General features: G+C 47.1%; 1 protein-coding gene across 2 annotated transcripts; it reads right to left on the bottom strand.

Moving 5' to 3' along the window:
• Positions 1-12,383: 12,383 nt before the first annotated feature.
• Positions 12,384-15,252, bottom strand: INHA (inhibin subunit alpha). 2 transcript variants are annotated; one of them, XM_084892472.1, is made up of 2 exons: positions 14,916-15,252; positions 12,384-13,325 (listed from the first exon to the last, which is right to left on the bottom strand). In XM_084892472.1, the coding sequence occupies exons 1-2, from the start codon at positions 15,184-15,186 to the stop codon at positions 12,493-12,495; spliced, it is 1,104 nt and encodes a 367-aa protein (XP_084748598.1). In that variant the 5' UTR covers positions 15,187-15,252; the 3' UTR covers positions 12,384-12,492. The 2 variants fall into 2 exon arrangements, with proteins under 2 accessions (XP_084748598.1, XP_084748599.1); XM_084892473.1 differs by having other exon boundaries at positions 12,393-13,325; positions 14,853-14,916.
• Between the last annotated feature and the right edge of the window lie 244 nt (positions 15,253-15,496).

The following is a 15,496-nucleotide window of genomic DNA, read 5'->3' on the forward strand; positions in this document are numbered from 1 at the left end:
TTCAGGGGGGATGCCTTCTATTTCACTCAGAAGGAAACCTGTAAGTAGGTCTTATTTTCGGAGGATGTCTTATTTTCAGGGAAACACGGTAGAAGAGGTTTCAGAGGAAGGTTTCAGCAGAATATTCATCAGTTTATCACATGTGTCCTTTCAGGGTCATGATCTCTATGGATTGGTCAGGGCCAGGGCAGGGGGTCATTAGTTGCTGCTGCTGGACCTGGGGTTCCCCACCTGGTTTTGCTGCTTTTCTGGATCCGGAGCTGAAATACAACTGAGGTCTAGATGCCTCACCAGATTTGAAAAACTGGTTCACACAGGCTGGCTTGCTAGCGAAGGCCATTCAATTAGTAACTGCACCTATTATAGCTCCCAATCAAATACCACCTAACTGAATTAAGTTTTTTAAAAAAAGTCTTTAGAGAATTTCTGGTTTTCAGGGAGGATTTGTTTGGTTTTTGTTTTAGGTTGTTTGGTGTGTTTTGTGTGTTTTTTAATAAAGTTCCCCTTTTCTGATTCATTTTCAAAATGAATTGTAAGCTAGTTGAGAATAAGAATCCTATATAATAAAAGGCTAATATGCAAATAGATCAAACTGCAGAACAACCAAACAACCGGTCACTATTTCATGCACTGACCACCAGGGGGCTCGCACAGAACATGGTAGGCGTCTGCCATGGTGGGATGGTGGAGCAGGTGAGAAGGGGCGTCAGACCAAGGTGGTCACTGTCATCAGGAGGATCCTCTGGTAGTTACTGAAAATTCTTTGCTCCCAAGCACGCATCAGTCCTGCCCAGCGCTCGCCCTTGCTGCTGGTGCGAGAGCCACCACTTGCACCCGCTAACTGGGCCACCAGCCCTGCTCACACCCACTGCTGGCACTGGTCCAAATCGCTCCATGGCCGTCAGCAAGTGCAAGCAGGTCGCCCCTCAGCACATGGGAGCAGTGGTGGCAGAAGTGGGGCTACCAGCAGACAGGGGACTGGGGGCCACGGTGGAAGGGGCCTGCAGGAGTTCAGAGGATGGGCCAAGACCTACCCCTGTGCCCACTGCGGCCTCCAGGCCCACAGTTCCTTTCAAGGTGCACAAATTTGTGCATGGGGCTCCTAGTAGGTTCATAATCATCTTTATACCAAGTTGCAAAATTTGGAGCACGCTATTTTCTAAAGACAAAATATTTGACATGGTAATCTATGCTCCTAAACCACACAATTTAATGTTTATGGCATACAGTGTGTGATCTGAACCAAAAGCCTAAAGAGTGGCTAAAGGGAAAGCACGTTGTGAACAGCAAAGCAGTAAAATATAAAGTATATTTTTGTTGCATTGTTAAGCCTATAACCGTGATGACTGTCAGCCTGTTTATCAAGTCACCTGGATGTAGAGAGGAAAAGTTTTCCCATACTGTAACTGCTAGCTCTAACTGCCTTAGGAAAAGAGAGAAAGAACCTTTTGAAGGTCCTGACATTTCAGTGTTCTAAAATCTGTTCCAGCGGTGCTTCCCCAGCCCACAGTTTTCTGAGAATTGCTCCATTCATATGGGTAACCCCTGTAGCCAGATTTGTTCTACACCTTCTTGCTTCCCAGAAAAGTTGGAAGTGGGACAAAAAGCAGCAAGGAAAGTTGAACTACAGAGGGAGAGAAAAACAGATCTACTGAGAGAAGCAGCAACAGGAGACTAAGCAGGTTTTTTGTGTGTTTTTTTCCAGCCCCCTTCTGAGGCCCACTCCTCTTTCTGCCCTTGGCCTGCAGGGCTTGGCCTCCTTCCAAAGAATTCTCCCTTTACTTTTTCTGCCTAAGTTCGAGTGTATTGCTCTAAATTGCTGCCATATGAACCTTTACTAAAACAAAGTCTTTTCAAAAAATTAAATTCCAAAAGAAAAATAATTATCTCATTCACCATAACAGAAAAAAAATAAAGTATATACCTAGAACATTTTAAGATGTATGCCAGATCTATGTGAAGACAACCAGAGAACTTTAAGAACATTAGAAATGATCTATGGAAATGAAAGGATAACTTGTTCCTGATGAGAAGATTGTTCCATTTCAATATTATAATGATCTCAATTTAATGCAATCTTCATCAAAATTCTAATAGGAAGATTTTGGAACTTGACAAGTTGATTCTAAAATTATTCTAGAAGACTAAACGCCTGAGCACTGCCAAGAAATGTTGGAGGAAAAAAAAAAAAAAAACACTAATAGGGGACTTGCCCTGCCAGATAGCAAATGCCTATAAGGCCACAGTAAGCAAAGCATCATGATACTGACACAGAGATAGGTAGACAAATATTGATAGAAATTCAGAAACAACCATGATTACATGGATTTCTTTTTTTACTATTACAATAAAATTTATTTTAATGGTATAAATAACAAGTTCTTCAGTAGTTTGGGGACAATTAACTTTCCATCTGGAAAAAACTAAATTCTGTCCCTCTTTCAATGCACATTACATTTCAGAAGAATTAAAGAGCTAACCATTGTTTTAAAATTAAGGATTCTTCAAAGTTTAAGGTTCAAATTCACTTCTTAAAGACTGATCTTTATTTAAAAGGCATGGAATGTCATTTCAAAAAAAAAATTTGTCCTTAGAATGTTTATATATATATATATGGCCTGCTACTGCATAATTTCATACTACCATGAATGAAAATGTGTTTCTCAGAGAAATGCTATGATAGCACGCTCTAATAAAACTTCTGAGGCCCAGCCCGGGTGGCTCAGTGATTGAGCATCGACCTGTAAAGCAAGAGGTCAGGATTCAATTCACAATCAGGGCACATACCTGAGTTGTAAGCTCAATCCCCAGTAGGGTGGTGTGCAGGAGGCAATGGATAAATGATTCTCTCTCATTGATGTTTCTATCTATCTCCCTTCCTCTCTGAAATCAATAAATATTAAAATATATTTTTAGCTGAAACCGGTTTGGTTCAGTGGATAGAGCGTTGGCCTGCGGACTGAAAGGTCCCAGGTTTGATTCCAGTCAAGGGCATGTACCTTGGTTGCGGGCACATCCCCAGTAGGGGTGTGCAAGAGGCAGCTGATGGATGACTCTCTCTCATCGATGTTTCTAACTCTCTATCTCTCTCTCTTTCTCTTCCTCTCTGTGAAAAATCAATTAAATATATTTAAAAAAAAATAAAATAAATTTTAAAAAATAAATAAAATATATATTTAAAAAAAAAACTCTTCTGAGAGTTTGATCTACGTAATAACACTCAATTTAAATGTGCCACTGGGCCCTAGCTGGTTTGGATGAAGTGTTGGCCTGCGGACTGAAGGGTACTGGATTTGGTTCCGGTTAAGGGCACATGCCCAGGTTGTGGGCTGGATCCCCAGTGTGGAATATGCAGGAAGAAGCCAATCAATGATTCTTTCTCATCTTTGATGTTTCTATCTCTCTCTCCCTCTCCCTTCCTCTCTGAAATCAATAAAAAATATATTTTAAAAAATAGTTTAATAAATAAATAAATATGCCGCTGACTTTCCAAGCACATGACCAAGACCTCCCAGCACAGCAGCAGATGTACTAGCGAGGCCCAGCTCACCCACCTCAGGCTTCACTCCCCCTGTTATAATACGTGGGGAGAGACGTGAGTTGTAAGCAGCTGCCACTGGTAGCTTCCCTGCCACTCCTAAGTTTGCTGGGGTGGCTCTGCACAATGTGTGTGACCAAAGGGGTAAGGAAAGGTATGCTGGCCACTAGCTTAGGCAGTATGGATGAAAAGAAAGAAGGAGAGGGCATCTTCATACAAGAATGGCAAAATCAGTGACCGGAGAACACAGACCTCAGGGTCCTGGTCAAAGTCTGCTTGTTTCAGTTACCTTGGACCATCCAGAGGGGAATAGACGTACTAGTTCATCTTTAAGATATGAGCTAGACGTGTCCTGGATCTAGACCTCACCACTCTGGGGCTACAGCCTCCTGCAGCAGATCAGATCCCTGAGACCGGAGGACTCCTCCAAAATGAACATTTTACATCCAAAATTGTGTTGTGGGTAAGAAGGTGAAATTGTACAATCTACTTGTTTCATCAACCAGGTATCTTCATGGAGTTGGAATGGGGGGAGGGGGGGAGGAGCAAATGGAAAAGAATGAAGAGGGGTGATTATTACCCACAATAGAGTCCTTGTGCCTGGTGCCCATGGACCCCACACTGAGTGGTCAGAGGCAGTTCTTTCTACATAAGTTACCACACATAGTGTCCCTTGGCCCATTCAGCCACAGAAGACACCAGGAACGTACCCAGTCTCAAAAAATCAAACATATGGGGCATCTAAGCAGCATTGGAGGAAGTCTAGCATGAGAACTTTGCATGGGACCACTACCACGCAAGCCCATCAGAGCCTGGTTCCAGGAGAGACTAAACATGGGCACACAGAGAGAATGCCAGCAAGGCAGAAGCCAAGCTTCACATGAAATCAGAGAAGCCGGGGCTTGAGAATGGCTGACTGAGAGGAGGCAAGAACATGATATTCCAGTGACCTAGCAGCAGCCCTGGTCACCTGGCCTGACCGGACTTTGCACTTCTACACAAAATACACTGAGGGATTCTCTGAGTGGCTTTCTAGTAAACGGGTCACCTGAAAGCGCCTTTAATTCTTTTCTTTGTCTATCCTGAAAGCCCACGGAGTCATCTGAGAAGGGGGGTTACAAAGGACCATAGACAGATAGGACCCTGTGCTTCATTCAGAATCCAGAAAGGAAGAGATGAGGTGAAGCCTGCATTCCCCATTCAAGCACTCGGGAAAAGAATGAACGAACGCCTGGTAGGAAATGTGAGTGGAGGCATCCATGGAGAGAAAGGAAAGCAGGAGGAGAGGAAGAGAAAGGCACTGTTTCAGGCATAACCCACAAGCCTGTTGGCGAAGTTAGATACATGCATGGCATGTACTTTCCATCTCAATTTTTCTCACCTACGGTGCTAGAGAGAGGAGGAGAAGCAAGAGAGAGACCTGCAGTGTGAAACATGGGTCAAAGGGGAAAGGAAATAAGAGAGGAGTGAGATCAAGAGGCAGTGGTCAGCAAACTGCGGCTTATGAGCCACATGCGGCTCCTTGGCCCCTTGAGAATGGCTCTTTCACAAAATACCACGTGCGGGTGTGCATGAACAGTGCGATTGAAACTTCGTGGCCCATGTGCAGAAGTGGGTTTTCTGTTCTCAAAAGAAACATCAATCATTGTACTGTTGATATTTGGCTCTGTTGACTAATGAGTTTGCCAACCACTGGCTTAGGGTCTCCATGGCTGAAGGAAGGGGAAGGCAGACGCTGCTTTGGAGCCGCTGTAGAACCTCAAAGCTAGAGCAGTCTTTCATTCACTCATTTGTTCAACAAATATTTACTGAGCCCTAACTATGTGCCCGATCCTATGCTGGATTCGACAAGAATGTGGCTCTTGTTCTGCAGAAGCTGGCAGTGCGGTGGAAGAGACAGACACCAGCAATCACATATCAACATTGTATTTGTTTTCTGTTGCTATTGCAAGAATTTACATCAAATGTAGCTGCTTAAAACAGCGTCCATTTAATTACCTCACGGTTCTCAAGGCCGGATGTCCAAAGTGTATCTCAGTAGGCTAAAATTAAGGTGTCAGCAGAGCCATGTTTCTTTCTGAACGATCGAGGGGAGCATCTGTTTCTTGTCTTGGCCCGCTTGAAAGACTGCCACTTCCCAGCCATCAACAGCCAAATTAGCCCATGAGCCTGGAGAAAGACACCCACTGAGAAGGGCTCCTGGTGGCTAACTGGGCTCATGTTTAAAAATCGAAGCCTAGCAATCATTTCTACACGGGAGCTTCTCACACAAGCTGCACTTCAGGGAGAAGCCCACACTGAACTGCCTGCCCGCACTGTTTGGTGCCATCTGAGCCACCCCTTAAAAAGGAGTTCCTGGAATTCAGTTTCAACCAATAGGACTGAGGCTTTCCCCATCCAATCAGGACACCGTCTTTTGGACCAAACTATAAGGATTTGCATGAGGACAAACCAATCCAGGGCTAGGGGTAGGGACCTCTGTCTATATAAGCGAGTTGCGCTTTATTTTTCTTTCTTATATATGTTTTTTAATTGATTTCAGAGAGAGATATAAACATCACTAGTGAGAGAATCATTGATGGGCTGCCTCCTGTGGTTGAGGCTCCACCACTGAGCCACACAGCCAGGCAAGGCAGCTCCTCTCCAGCTAGAGGTAGTGCTATGAGAGATGAGAACACACTTTTCCTTATCACTAAGTCTGTTGTCTCCTGGCTGAGCTGAAACACTGGGCTGGAAGGGACGGTGCAGGCCAGAACAGACCAGCATGGAGCTGGGCAGAGCTGTCTAGTGAGAGAGGCTGTATCACAATTGAGCTGTTTTGCACTGAATAAAGTTTCCTCTTTTATCACACCCTAAATTGGGGATATTAAACTGGCACCAACTACCACCAGTTGACAAGTCTTTTTCACATCACATCGTTCTGACACTAACTCTCCTGCCTCCCTATTCACTTTTAAGGACCTTCATGGCTACATTGGACTCACCTGGCTAAGCCATGAGAATCTCCCTATTTTAAGGTTATCAGGTTAGAAACCTTAATTCCACCAACAATCTTAAATCTCCTTTACCAGGTAAGGTAGCATTTTCACAGGTTCTGGGGAGTAGGATGTAGATATATTTAGGGAGAGGGGGCCATTATTCTGCCTGCCACAAACATAATGCACATTATGGTAGAGGTAGTGCTATGGGAGATGGTTCCAGCCCCAGATTACAAATTGAATTCAGTAAAACCTCAGTACTTGAACATGTGCCATCTTGAACAATTTGCTTCTCAAGCCTCTCATACCTGTATGATCAGCCCCTTGTCTCTCAAGGGACAAAGGAGGGTACGTGTGAATGTGAGTCAGTTTACCGCTAAACCTCCTGTTGTTAACATCTCAGGAAATTGTACTGTGAATATTTTCCTTTTTTTTTTTTTTTTTTTTTTTTGGTGGGGGTGGGGATGGGGGGTGGTGTTCCTTGTCTTTCCAGATTCCAACGGCTGCATGTATTCCTTGGATTGTGACCTCCTTCTTCCATCTTCTTTTAAAATTTATTTCAGAAAGGAAGGGAGAGGGAGAGGGAAATAGAAACATCAATGATGATAGAAAATCATTGATTGACTGCCTCCTGCACACCCCTGACTGGGGTCGAGCCCACAACCCGTGTGTGTGCCCTGACTGGGAATCAGACCAGGGACTTCTTGGTTCAAAGGTTAACACTCAAACACTGAGCCACACCTGTCAAGCTCTTGTAGGGATTTTTAAATCAGTTAGGCGGAATGCCTATAGATGTGCAAACAAAGACAAGTGCCGTTTGGTCTATCATAGTCTTCCAAAACACAGAGGTTTACCTTAGGAGAGAAGCGAAACATCCAGGAGGGAAAAGCAACACTTTCACAAATGCTACATGGTGTTTTGCTTCATTTAGAGCTGTTTTCCTCAATTTCTTTTTTTTTTTTTTTCTGCAGTCACTGTTACTTTTAATCATCTCAAAAAACATTGTGTAACAAGCAGTTAGACAACCGTGTATAAGGTCAGTCATTTTGCACAACATATCTAATTTTAAAAAAAAGTTTGAAGTGTCTGCTTACCAGTAAAAAATGTTTTCACTGAGAATAAATTTTTAAAAGGGGATAAGAAATTTCAGATTAAAATTTATTGCCAAAAATAAAAAGTGACTGCTGTCTGCACAAGTGTCCTGGAGCTGGGACACCCCCCCTTATCAATGGACACAAATAGATTTGTCTCTCCAGCAGGCAGGTTGGAAGAACAGAGGAGAGGAGAGGTGAGGTGGTAATGGAGTAGAGCTGTGGTGCACAGACTCTGAAACAAGACTTCTGACGTTCAAATTCTGTGCCTCAGTTTCTTGATTCGTGCAATGGGCATAATAATCTCAGTGCCTACCTTATCAGTTACTATGAGTGTTGCATGAGCTTTTAGTTGTAATATGCCTGGCACAGTGCTGTGTACATGTTTGTTATATAACTAATGCGATTAACAAAAGAAGCTTATTTCTTGGGGGCAGAAGCATGGTTGCTAAGTTGGGGAAGGCAATAGTAGGATTGGAAAATAAAGTCATAGAAAGCTCTCAGAAATAAAGTAAAAGAATTTTTTCACATTCATAAGGCATGGTAATGTTTGTGGAGAAGAAAAGACTATTTCTATAAGATAGATGTATGTATATAAACTTTGAAATAGGTCTGGCAGGATACTCACCTCTATGAAGGGGACGGAAATTGGGAGAAACACTCAAAATTGAATTCAAATATAAAAACAATATACAAATATTTGAATCTTTATTATTAGACTGTATCTATGTGCTACCTATGAAATAAAAAAACAAGTAACATTTTTTTATTATTTTTATGTTTTTAAAAATGTATTTTTATTGATTTCAGAGAGGAAAGAAGAGAGAGATAGAAACATCAATGATAAGAGAGAATCATTGATTGGCTGCCTTCTGCATGCCCCTACTGGGGATTGTGCCCTCAACCCGGGCATATTCCCTTTACTGGAATTGAACCTGGGACCCTTCAGTCTGCAGGCTGACACTCTGTCCACTGAGCCAAACCAACTGAGGGCCAAGTAACATTTTTTTAAAATCGGCATTAAAAAGCAATGTGCCTAATAAAAAATAAAAAAATAAAGTAAAAAAAAAAAAAAAATATATATATATATATATATATATATATATATATATATATATATATATATATATATCAATGTGCCCAGGAAGCAGTGAGGAACGAGTGGATGACTCTACCACCTGGGGGTCAAGGAGGGTCACAGAAGAGATGACATCAGGATTGGATTTTAAAGGAGCCATTGCCTGGGGAAAAGAGACATACTGGAGATACATGGCAGCTTGAGAATAACATGCTGTATCTGAGCTTGTGTGTGTGGTTAGGTGGGGAGAGGAAGGGAGGAATGGATATAGGATCAGGTTGCAAGAATGGATTTAGGGTCAGTTGTAAAGGGCACAAATACCACACAAAGTGGATTGAACTTTGTGTAGATAAGGGACATGCTCACAAAAGAAGTATCCTCTGGCAGCCAGGTGGGCATGCCCTGGATGGAAGGTTAGGAAATGACTGGTTACAGAGACTGCTAAATTGCCAGATCAAGAATTGCCCCTACATGGCCAATTGGTGTCTATGTAGGGAGAGAGAAAGGGCTTGAGGGGAGAGATAGCTTGGAAAAGAAACCAACAGTACTTTTCTCTAGCCTCTACCCCTTTTGGGGAGTAACTGTCCCCTTTTTTGGGGATATCACCTTGTTCACATTTAGCCCGTGTGCTTTAGTCTCTGGGCTGCAGGGGTAGGACACATAACCAAAGTTATTAACTCATTCTGTCCCCTTGAGCACCCTTCCTGGAGGAGAACACGATCCCAATCAGGACCATCAGGCCACTAAGACTCCTGGGACTTCTGAATGTGAAATCCATCTTGCTAGACCGAGTAGAGTATGGTGGGAGGCCGCTATGGACCTGGGACAGAGCTGACCCAGGGGATGTAGACCCTGTGGCTGGATCCTCGTAGCATCTTTGGAGCTCAGAGTCATAGCTTAGCCAGCTGTGACTTGATATGAAACAGTGATATTTTTATTTTTTATTTTTGGTCTAAGCTCATATGGGTTGGGTTTTCTATTCAAACTGACTCTGAATGAAGAGTATTCAAAGTGTGCCTACTGACTAGCACTGGGAACAGAGAGGATCTCTGAAGTCTACTGCTCTTAGTCTCGTGGCAAGGAGTGAGGGCAAAAGATGTCTTTAGCCACTCTCTGTGCTCTTGGGGAGGGGCAACTGTAGCTTCCTGATTTGCTAAGTTAGCAGAATCTAAGGCCTTAAGACCCTGGAAGGCATGGCCCAGACCAGTGACTGACTCCCAGATTCCAGGGCTTCACAGATTTGGGAATTGGATCATCTTCATCAGCAAAATGACAAAGAAAAATCTTAGGCTCCAAATAAGAATTTCCAAGTTTTAATTTTGCTAATTGAAAAACTTTAAAACAAAACAAAACAAAAAAAACCCACTACCTTCTACCATCACCTGAATATCATAAAAGAAATAACACTTTGGCTCACACCCTCACAGAGAAATGCTAACTTCAGGACAAAGCATAGCCCTTTAAAATGAATACGTTTTGGGGGAGAAAAGGAGAACACCTGTAATACTCTTGACAATAAAGATTTTAAACAACAAAATGCGTACCTTTGGCTTCGTTGAAAGACACTATGTTGTGCTCACTTTTCTCGCTTTGCCTCAATCTCGTGAACATTCTCACCAGCAGCACCAGCCTGCTAAGTGACCTAGTGCTGAGCTCTGTGCCCTTCAGTGGTGTCCCCAGACCTAAGATCCCATTCACATTCCAGGGACAAGGACAGTCTAGATAACACAGGGTCGCAGGTGCCGCCCCCCTCCTCTCCCTCCCCCGCCCTGCCCCCAGCAAGAAGGAGGAGGATCCTGAGCCTAGTAGGAGGATTGAAGAGCCCAGGGAAAGGCCCCCTCAGGCAGGGAGGATCTGGCAAGGGAAGCCACAGGGAGAGTGGTGCTCTGGCAGGCTTAAGGCACATCTCCCATTCCCAGCACTGGCCTAGCCCAGCCAGTCACCTTCCCAGTGCACTGGCTGAGTAGCAACCCAGGAGCCCTGAGCACAGACCGGTTGCGATGCCGGGTCTACATGAAGGTGCTGGGAGTGGGAGCTATGACAGGCAGATCTCTCCAGCAGTTTCCTTTGGGATTCAGTGTCAACAGGGATGGGGCTAGGGCAGGAGCGTGGCTGAGGGAAGGCTACTCTCGTGGGCTCTTGTTTGTCTCTCCCTCTCTGTCACCCCTCTGGTTCTGAAGACTGCACTCTCTCCCCACCCAGTACAGTATCTCACGCAGCTCAGCTCAGGAGGGGGAAGGTGGTAGCCAAAGGGTGCCGGGTGGAGTTCTCTCCCTCCACATGCCCTTCCTGGGCATTACTGGCCCCATGCCAGCTGGACCTGATATGCCCATTCAGCTGGGTTAGTAGGAGAGAGTCTTTGATGAGTCAGTCTGTGAGGAGAAATACACATGCAGTTGTGCAGTCGGCATTAGAAAGTGCTCTAGAATTTCAGTTTGAGGGACCTGAGCATCCCCAACCCTCCCCCACACATACCCCATACACACACCAGTGGCTCCCATATTTTGGAGTCAGAGCAGGGGCTAGGGGGTGAGGTGAAGCGGGGGGGGGGGCAGGAGGATAACAAGACCCAGGGGAGAAGAGTGAAAAAAGCAGGGACGAAGGAGTGGGGATGGGGGTTCCAATGGCCAATTAAGGCTGGCAGAATGGACCCAATGGGAAAAGAAAGGGGCTCTTTGCACACTGCTCTGGACTCAGCATGTACACAAAGAGTGTACCCAGATTCACACGAGATCACACATTTTTTTAGTAGTGGGCTCGGCCTTTCCAAACTTCCAGCGTTAAGTTCTGAGTTAAGGGGTAACGAGAAGATACACAGGGTGGATGGGCCCCATGTGGCTCAGTTGGTTGGAGCGCCATCCTATACACCAAAAAGGTTACGGGTTCAATTCCCTGTCAGAGCACATACCAAGATTGCAAGTTTGGTACCAGGTTGGGGTACCTGTGGGAAGCAATCAATTGATGTTTCTCTCTCACATCAATGTTTCTTTCACCCTCTCTCTCTTTTCCCCTCTCTCTAAATTTGTAAACATTTTAATTTGGGATTTTTAAATAAAGATACCTAGGGTACATCAAGGGAGCCAAAGATTTCAAGAACCAGGCTTCATGAAGGGCTACGTCAAGACCCAATGGAGGTTTAAGGGAGTGCCAAGCCCTCGTTCTTGCACCTCCTCTCTCCCTTTGTCAACTTTCAGACACACATCTTTCCCTCACATCCCACCCAAGTTCTCAAGAAAGCCAAGATCTGACCAGCTCTGACCCTCTATGTTAAGAGGGCACCAAGCCATGATCTCTGACTCTATGAATCACCTAACCTTTAGGTAGGTCTCCATCGGTGGGTCAGAGAATGGCAGGGCAGGGGCTTCTGGCCACCTTAGAGGTAGGCACTCTGTGTGCCTCAGTTGCCTTTATGTGTAGCAGGGCAGACAACCTGATGGATATGTCAGGTCCAGCTGGCATGAAGGCCTGTTCTGTCTCCACAGTGGCTGTCAGGAGCGTGGAGACCTTTGTGTCATCCCCAAGCATCATAGATTCCACCGGATAGGCATCCAAATCCAGCTCCTGAACCCCAGATCTCTGGAGTCAGGTGAGGCTGAACGACCTGAGATCCCACAATCCTGTGCTCCCAGAGACCAGATCTCCCCGCCACCCTGACCGTATCAGAGAAGCCCTAGGATGCAATGTTAAGTCATATACATAATATGCACTGGGTTCTTTATTGTCATAGGGGTGGGGCGGAGGGGAGTCCTCAGGCAGAGAAGTAGAAGGGGTGATGGCAGGGCTTGATCACCCACCAGCAGGACTCCCTCAGACGCAAGCACAGTGCTGCGTGAGAAGGTTGGGCACCGTCTCATACTTGAAAGAGTAGCCCCCGTCTGAGGTGGTGCGGACACGGAGGGACCTCATGGACCCCGGGTAAGCAGCACAGCAGGGCTGGGCCCCTGGCAGCAGAGAGGGGGGCTGGAAAGGGGTAGGGGGAACTCCGGGGACTGGCAGAGACGGGTCCGGCTGGGTAGGCAGCCCACAGCCGCCGTGACAGTAGTAGAAGATGAAGCTCGGAGGGTGTACGATCCAGTGGTCCCAGCCCAGCTCCTGGAAGGAGATGTTGAGGGCGGCTCTGTGGCAGTGGGCATGGGCGGCGGGATCCTCCGGAGGCCTCTGCAGCAGGCGCAGTGCAGCGGGCGACCAAGGCCAGGGCAGCGGGGCAGCGGAGCGCCGGGCTCTTTCTCCTCCACTGGGTGGCTTGGCCCGGGTGTGGGCCACCAAAAAGGGCGTGGTCTCGGGCCGGGCTGAGCAGGAACAGAGAGGACAGCGCAGCAGGAGTACCAGGATCGGATGGGTCAGCAGGGGGAGGGCGGAGGCGGCCAGGTGTAGCACAGCCCAGCGAGGTGGTGCCTGGCCCAGCGACACAGGTACAGCCATGGGACCCTCAGATGACAGGGCCAGCAGGTCCAGCAGGGGCCCAGAGCTATTGGAGGCTGCTGTGCCCCGCTTATCCCGTCCCGTGTGGAACCACAGCTGGGCCGAAGTCACCTGGCGGCTGCGTGTGTGCTGGGACGGTCGGAACATGTATGTGAAGAGGCCCTCCTCCGCCTTCTGGGCCGGCTCTCCCGCAGCTGGCTGGCCCTCACAGCGGACACCTGCAGGAGACAGAGGGTAGAGAGAGGGCAGCCTGACTGGCAGAACCCGGGAGCCCTCCTCCTAGACAGGAGGAAAGCGGCTGCCGTTCAGGAGCCCGCCAAGCACTTCTCTGAGAGGTCTTCCAGACGCAGGGACTCTCCCCAGTCTTGGGGGAACTGACAAAGGCTCCTCCATTTGTAATTTCATCATAAAAGGATTTCAAAAATACAAGACATTGCCGACTTCTCTCCACAGTCGTTTTGCCAGTTTGTATTCCCATCAGCAACGTGCAAGAGGCCCTGCCACTCTAACTACACCAGCTCGTGGACTTGTTAGTTAGACTTAATGCTTTGTTCATCCCATAGTGTGAAACGGCAACTTGAATGGTGTGTACACAGGCATTTGCTATACTATACTTTATATCTTTTTACATGTCAGAAACATTGCACGGTAAATTCTTTCAAATAAGCCCGCTGTATCAAGAGGAGGAAGAGGAGAAAGGCTATCGCTGAGAAGAAAGGCACGTGCTTCCTAAGAAAGGGCAGTTGGCATCCTCACCTGACAGGCACACAGGCTATCCTAAACAAGCACGAAGCAGCACCAGCTGAGGAAGTGGCAACCGGGGCTGTACTGTTATATGAATTATCTCATTATAAACCTCACAATAATTGACCCATTTTGCAGATAAAGAAACTGAGGATTAGAAAGGCAAAGTGGCATTTAACTACTAAGTGGCTAGGCTGGGGTTCGGCCCAATCCGAAAGCCACAGCTCTACTCACTGTGCTGCAAGGGGACTGAAAAGCAGGGAGGCAGGGTCCTCCCTAAGAGAAAGGTGGCCAGATCATAAGAAAGTCCACCCATAAGAAAGTCTACCGAGTTAGTGCAGCGGTCAGCAAACGCATTAGTCAACAGAGCCAAATATCAATAATACAACGATTGAAATGTCTTTTGAGAGCCAATTTTTTTTTTAACTTAAACGATATAGGTAGGTACATTGTTATTAACTTAATTAGGCTACTCCTTCAATCGCACTGTACGTGTGCATCCGCACATCGTATTTTGTGGAAGAGCCACACTCAAGGGGCCAAAGAGCCACATGTAGCTCGAGAGTTTGCCGACCACTGAGTTAGCGGAACAAGGAAAGGTGAGAAGGGAACTGAAGAGAAGCTGGACTAAGAGTCCCAGAAAACTTTCCCAACGAATCTTCCTCCTGCCTCCCTGATGTCTTCTCAAGACCCAGCTACTTGGGGTTAAAGAAACAAGGTTTGGAGCAGGGAGCAAAGACGGAGATAAGAGGAAAGTGGCAGAAAGGGTCCCACACCAGATATCTCTGTCTCAGAGACCCTCCGCCTCCCAGGCGAAAATCCCCCTAACCCCTCCTCTGAGTGGTGCACTCGGAATACACCATCTCCCTGAATCCTGAGAGGTGGGCACCAGTACCCGTTTTATAGATGAGGAGGCAGAGGCTCAGGGAGGTTTAGCAATTGGCCCACGTTGCAAAGCCAGTTGAGTGGCAGGTCTGGGATTTGAACCCAGATCTGCCTACCTTCCAATCCCATGCTGTGTACCACACTGCTTCCCGGAGCCCCCACTTCCCCCTCCTCGTTACCTGCCGTTGGGAAAAGGATGGCCTGGGAGACATCCTCCTCCTCAGGCTCAGAGCGCCTGCGCAGGATGCCCCCCACAGCATGTCTTCGGGGCAGACGCCTGCCTCCAGGGTCCCCACCTTCACCGGTCACTGCCGGGGGCCCCAAAGCATCCAGGAACAGGCTCCTCACTTTGGCCAGGACAAGCTCCCGGTCCAGCCCTGACCCTCGGCAGCCATGCCCCCACTGCGGGGCCACCAGTAAGAAGAGCAGCAGTGGCAGCTGTAGCAACATGGCTCACCTGTCCCTGTCAATGCTGAGCCCACACCCGATCACTGCCCCTTTGTCAGGGTCTGCCCCGGGGCCTCCCACTGTCCCCTCCCCATTCCACCCCGCCCGCTTCTGCCCTTCTCACCCCAGCCTCCCCCGGGCCTTCCCACGCCCTGCAGTCTGAGTTGCCCCTGCCTGTGGCATTGAGACCTCCTCTCTGACGCAGATGTCTGTGGCCCTGAGCCTTATCTCCCACTCCCGCCAGGAATGTGGGGGAAGGTGCTGGAGAGGAGGGTTTTCACCCCAAGTGACCTGGCCCACTACCACCCACACA

The sequence above is a fragment of the Pipistrellus hanaki genome (genome assembly GCF_964339955.1).
Source record: "Pipistrellus hanaki genome assembly, chromosome: 8".
In the NCBI taxonomy this organism is placed as follows: Eukaryota; Metazoa; Chordata; class Mammalia; order Chiroptera; family Vespertilionidae; genus Pipistrellus; species Pipistrellus hanaki.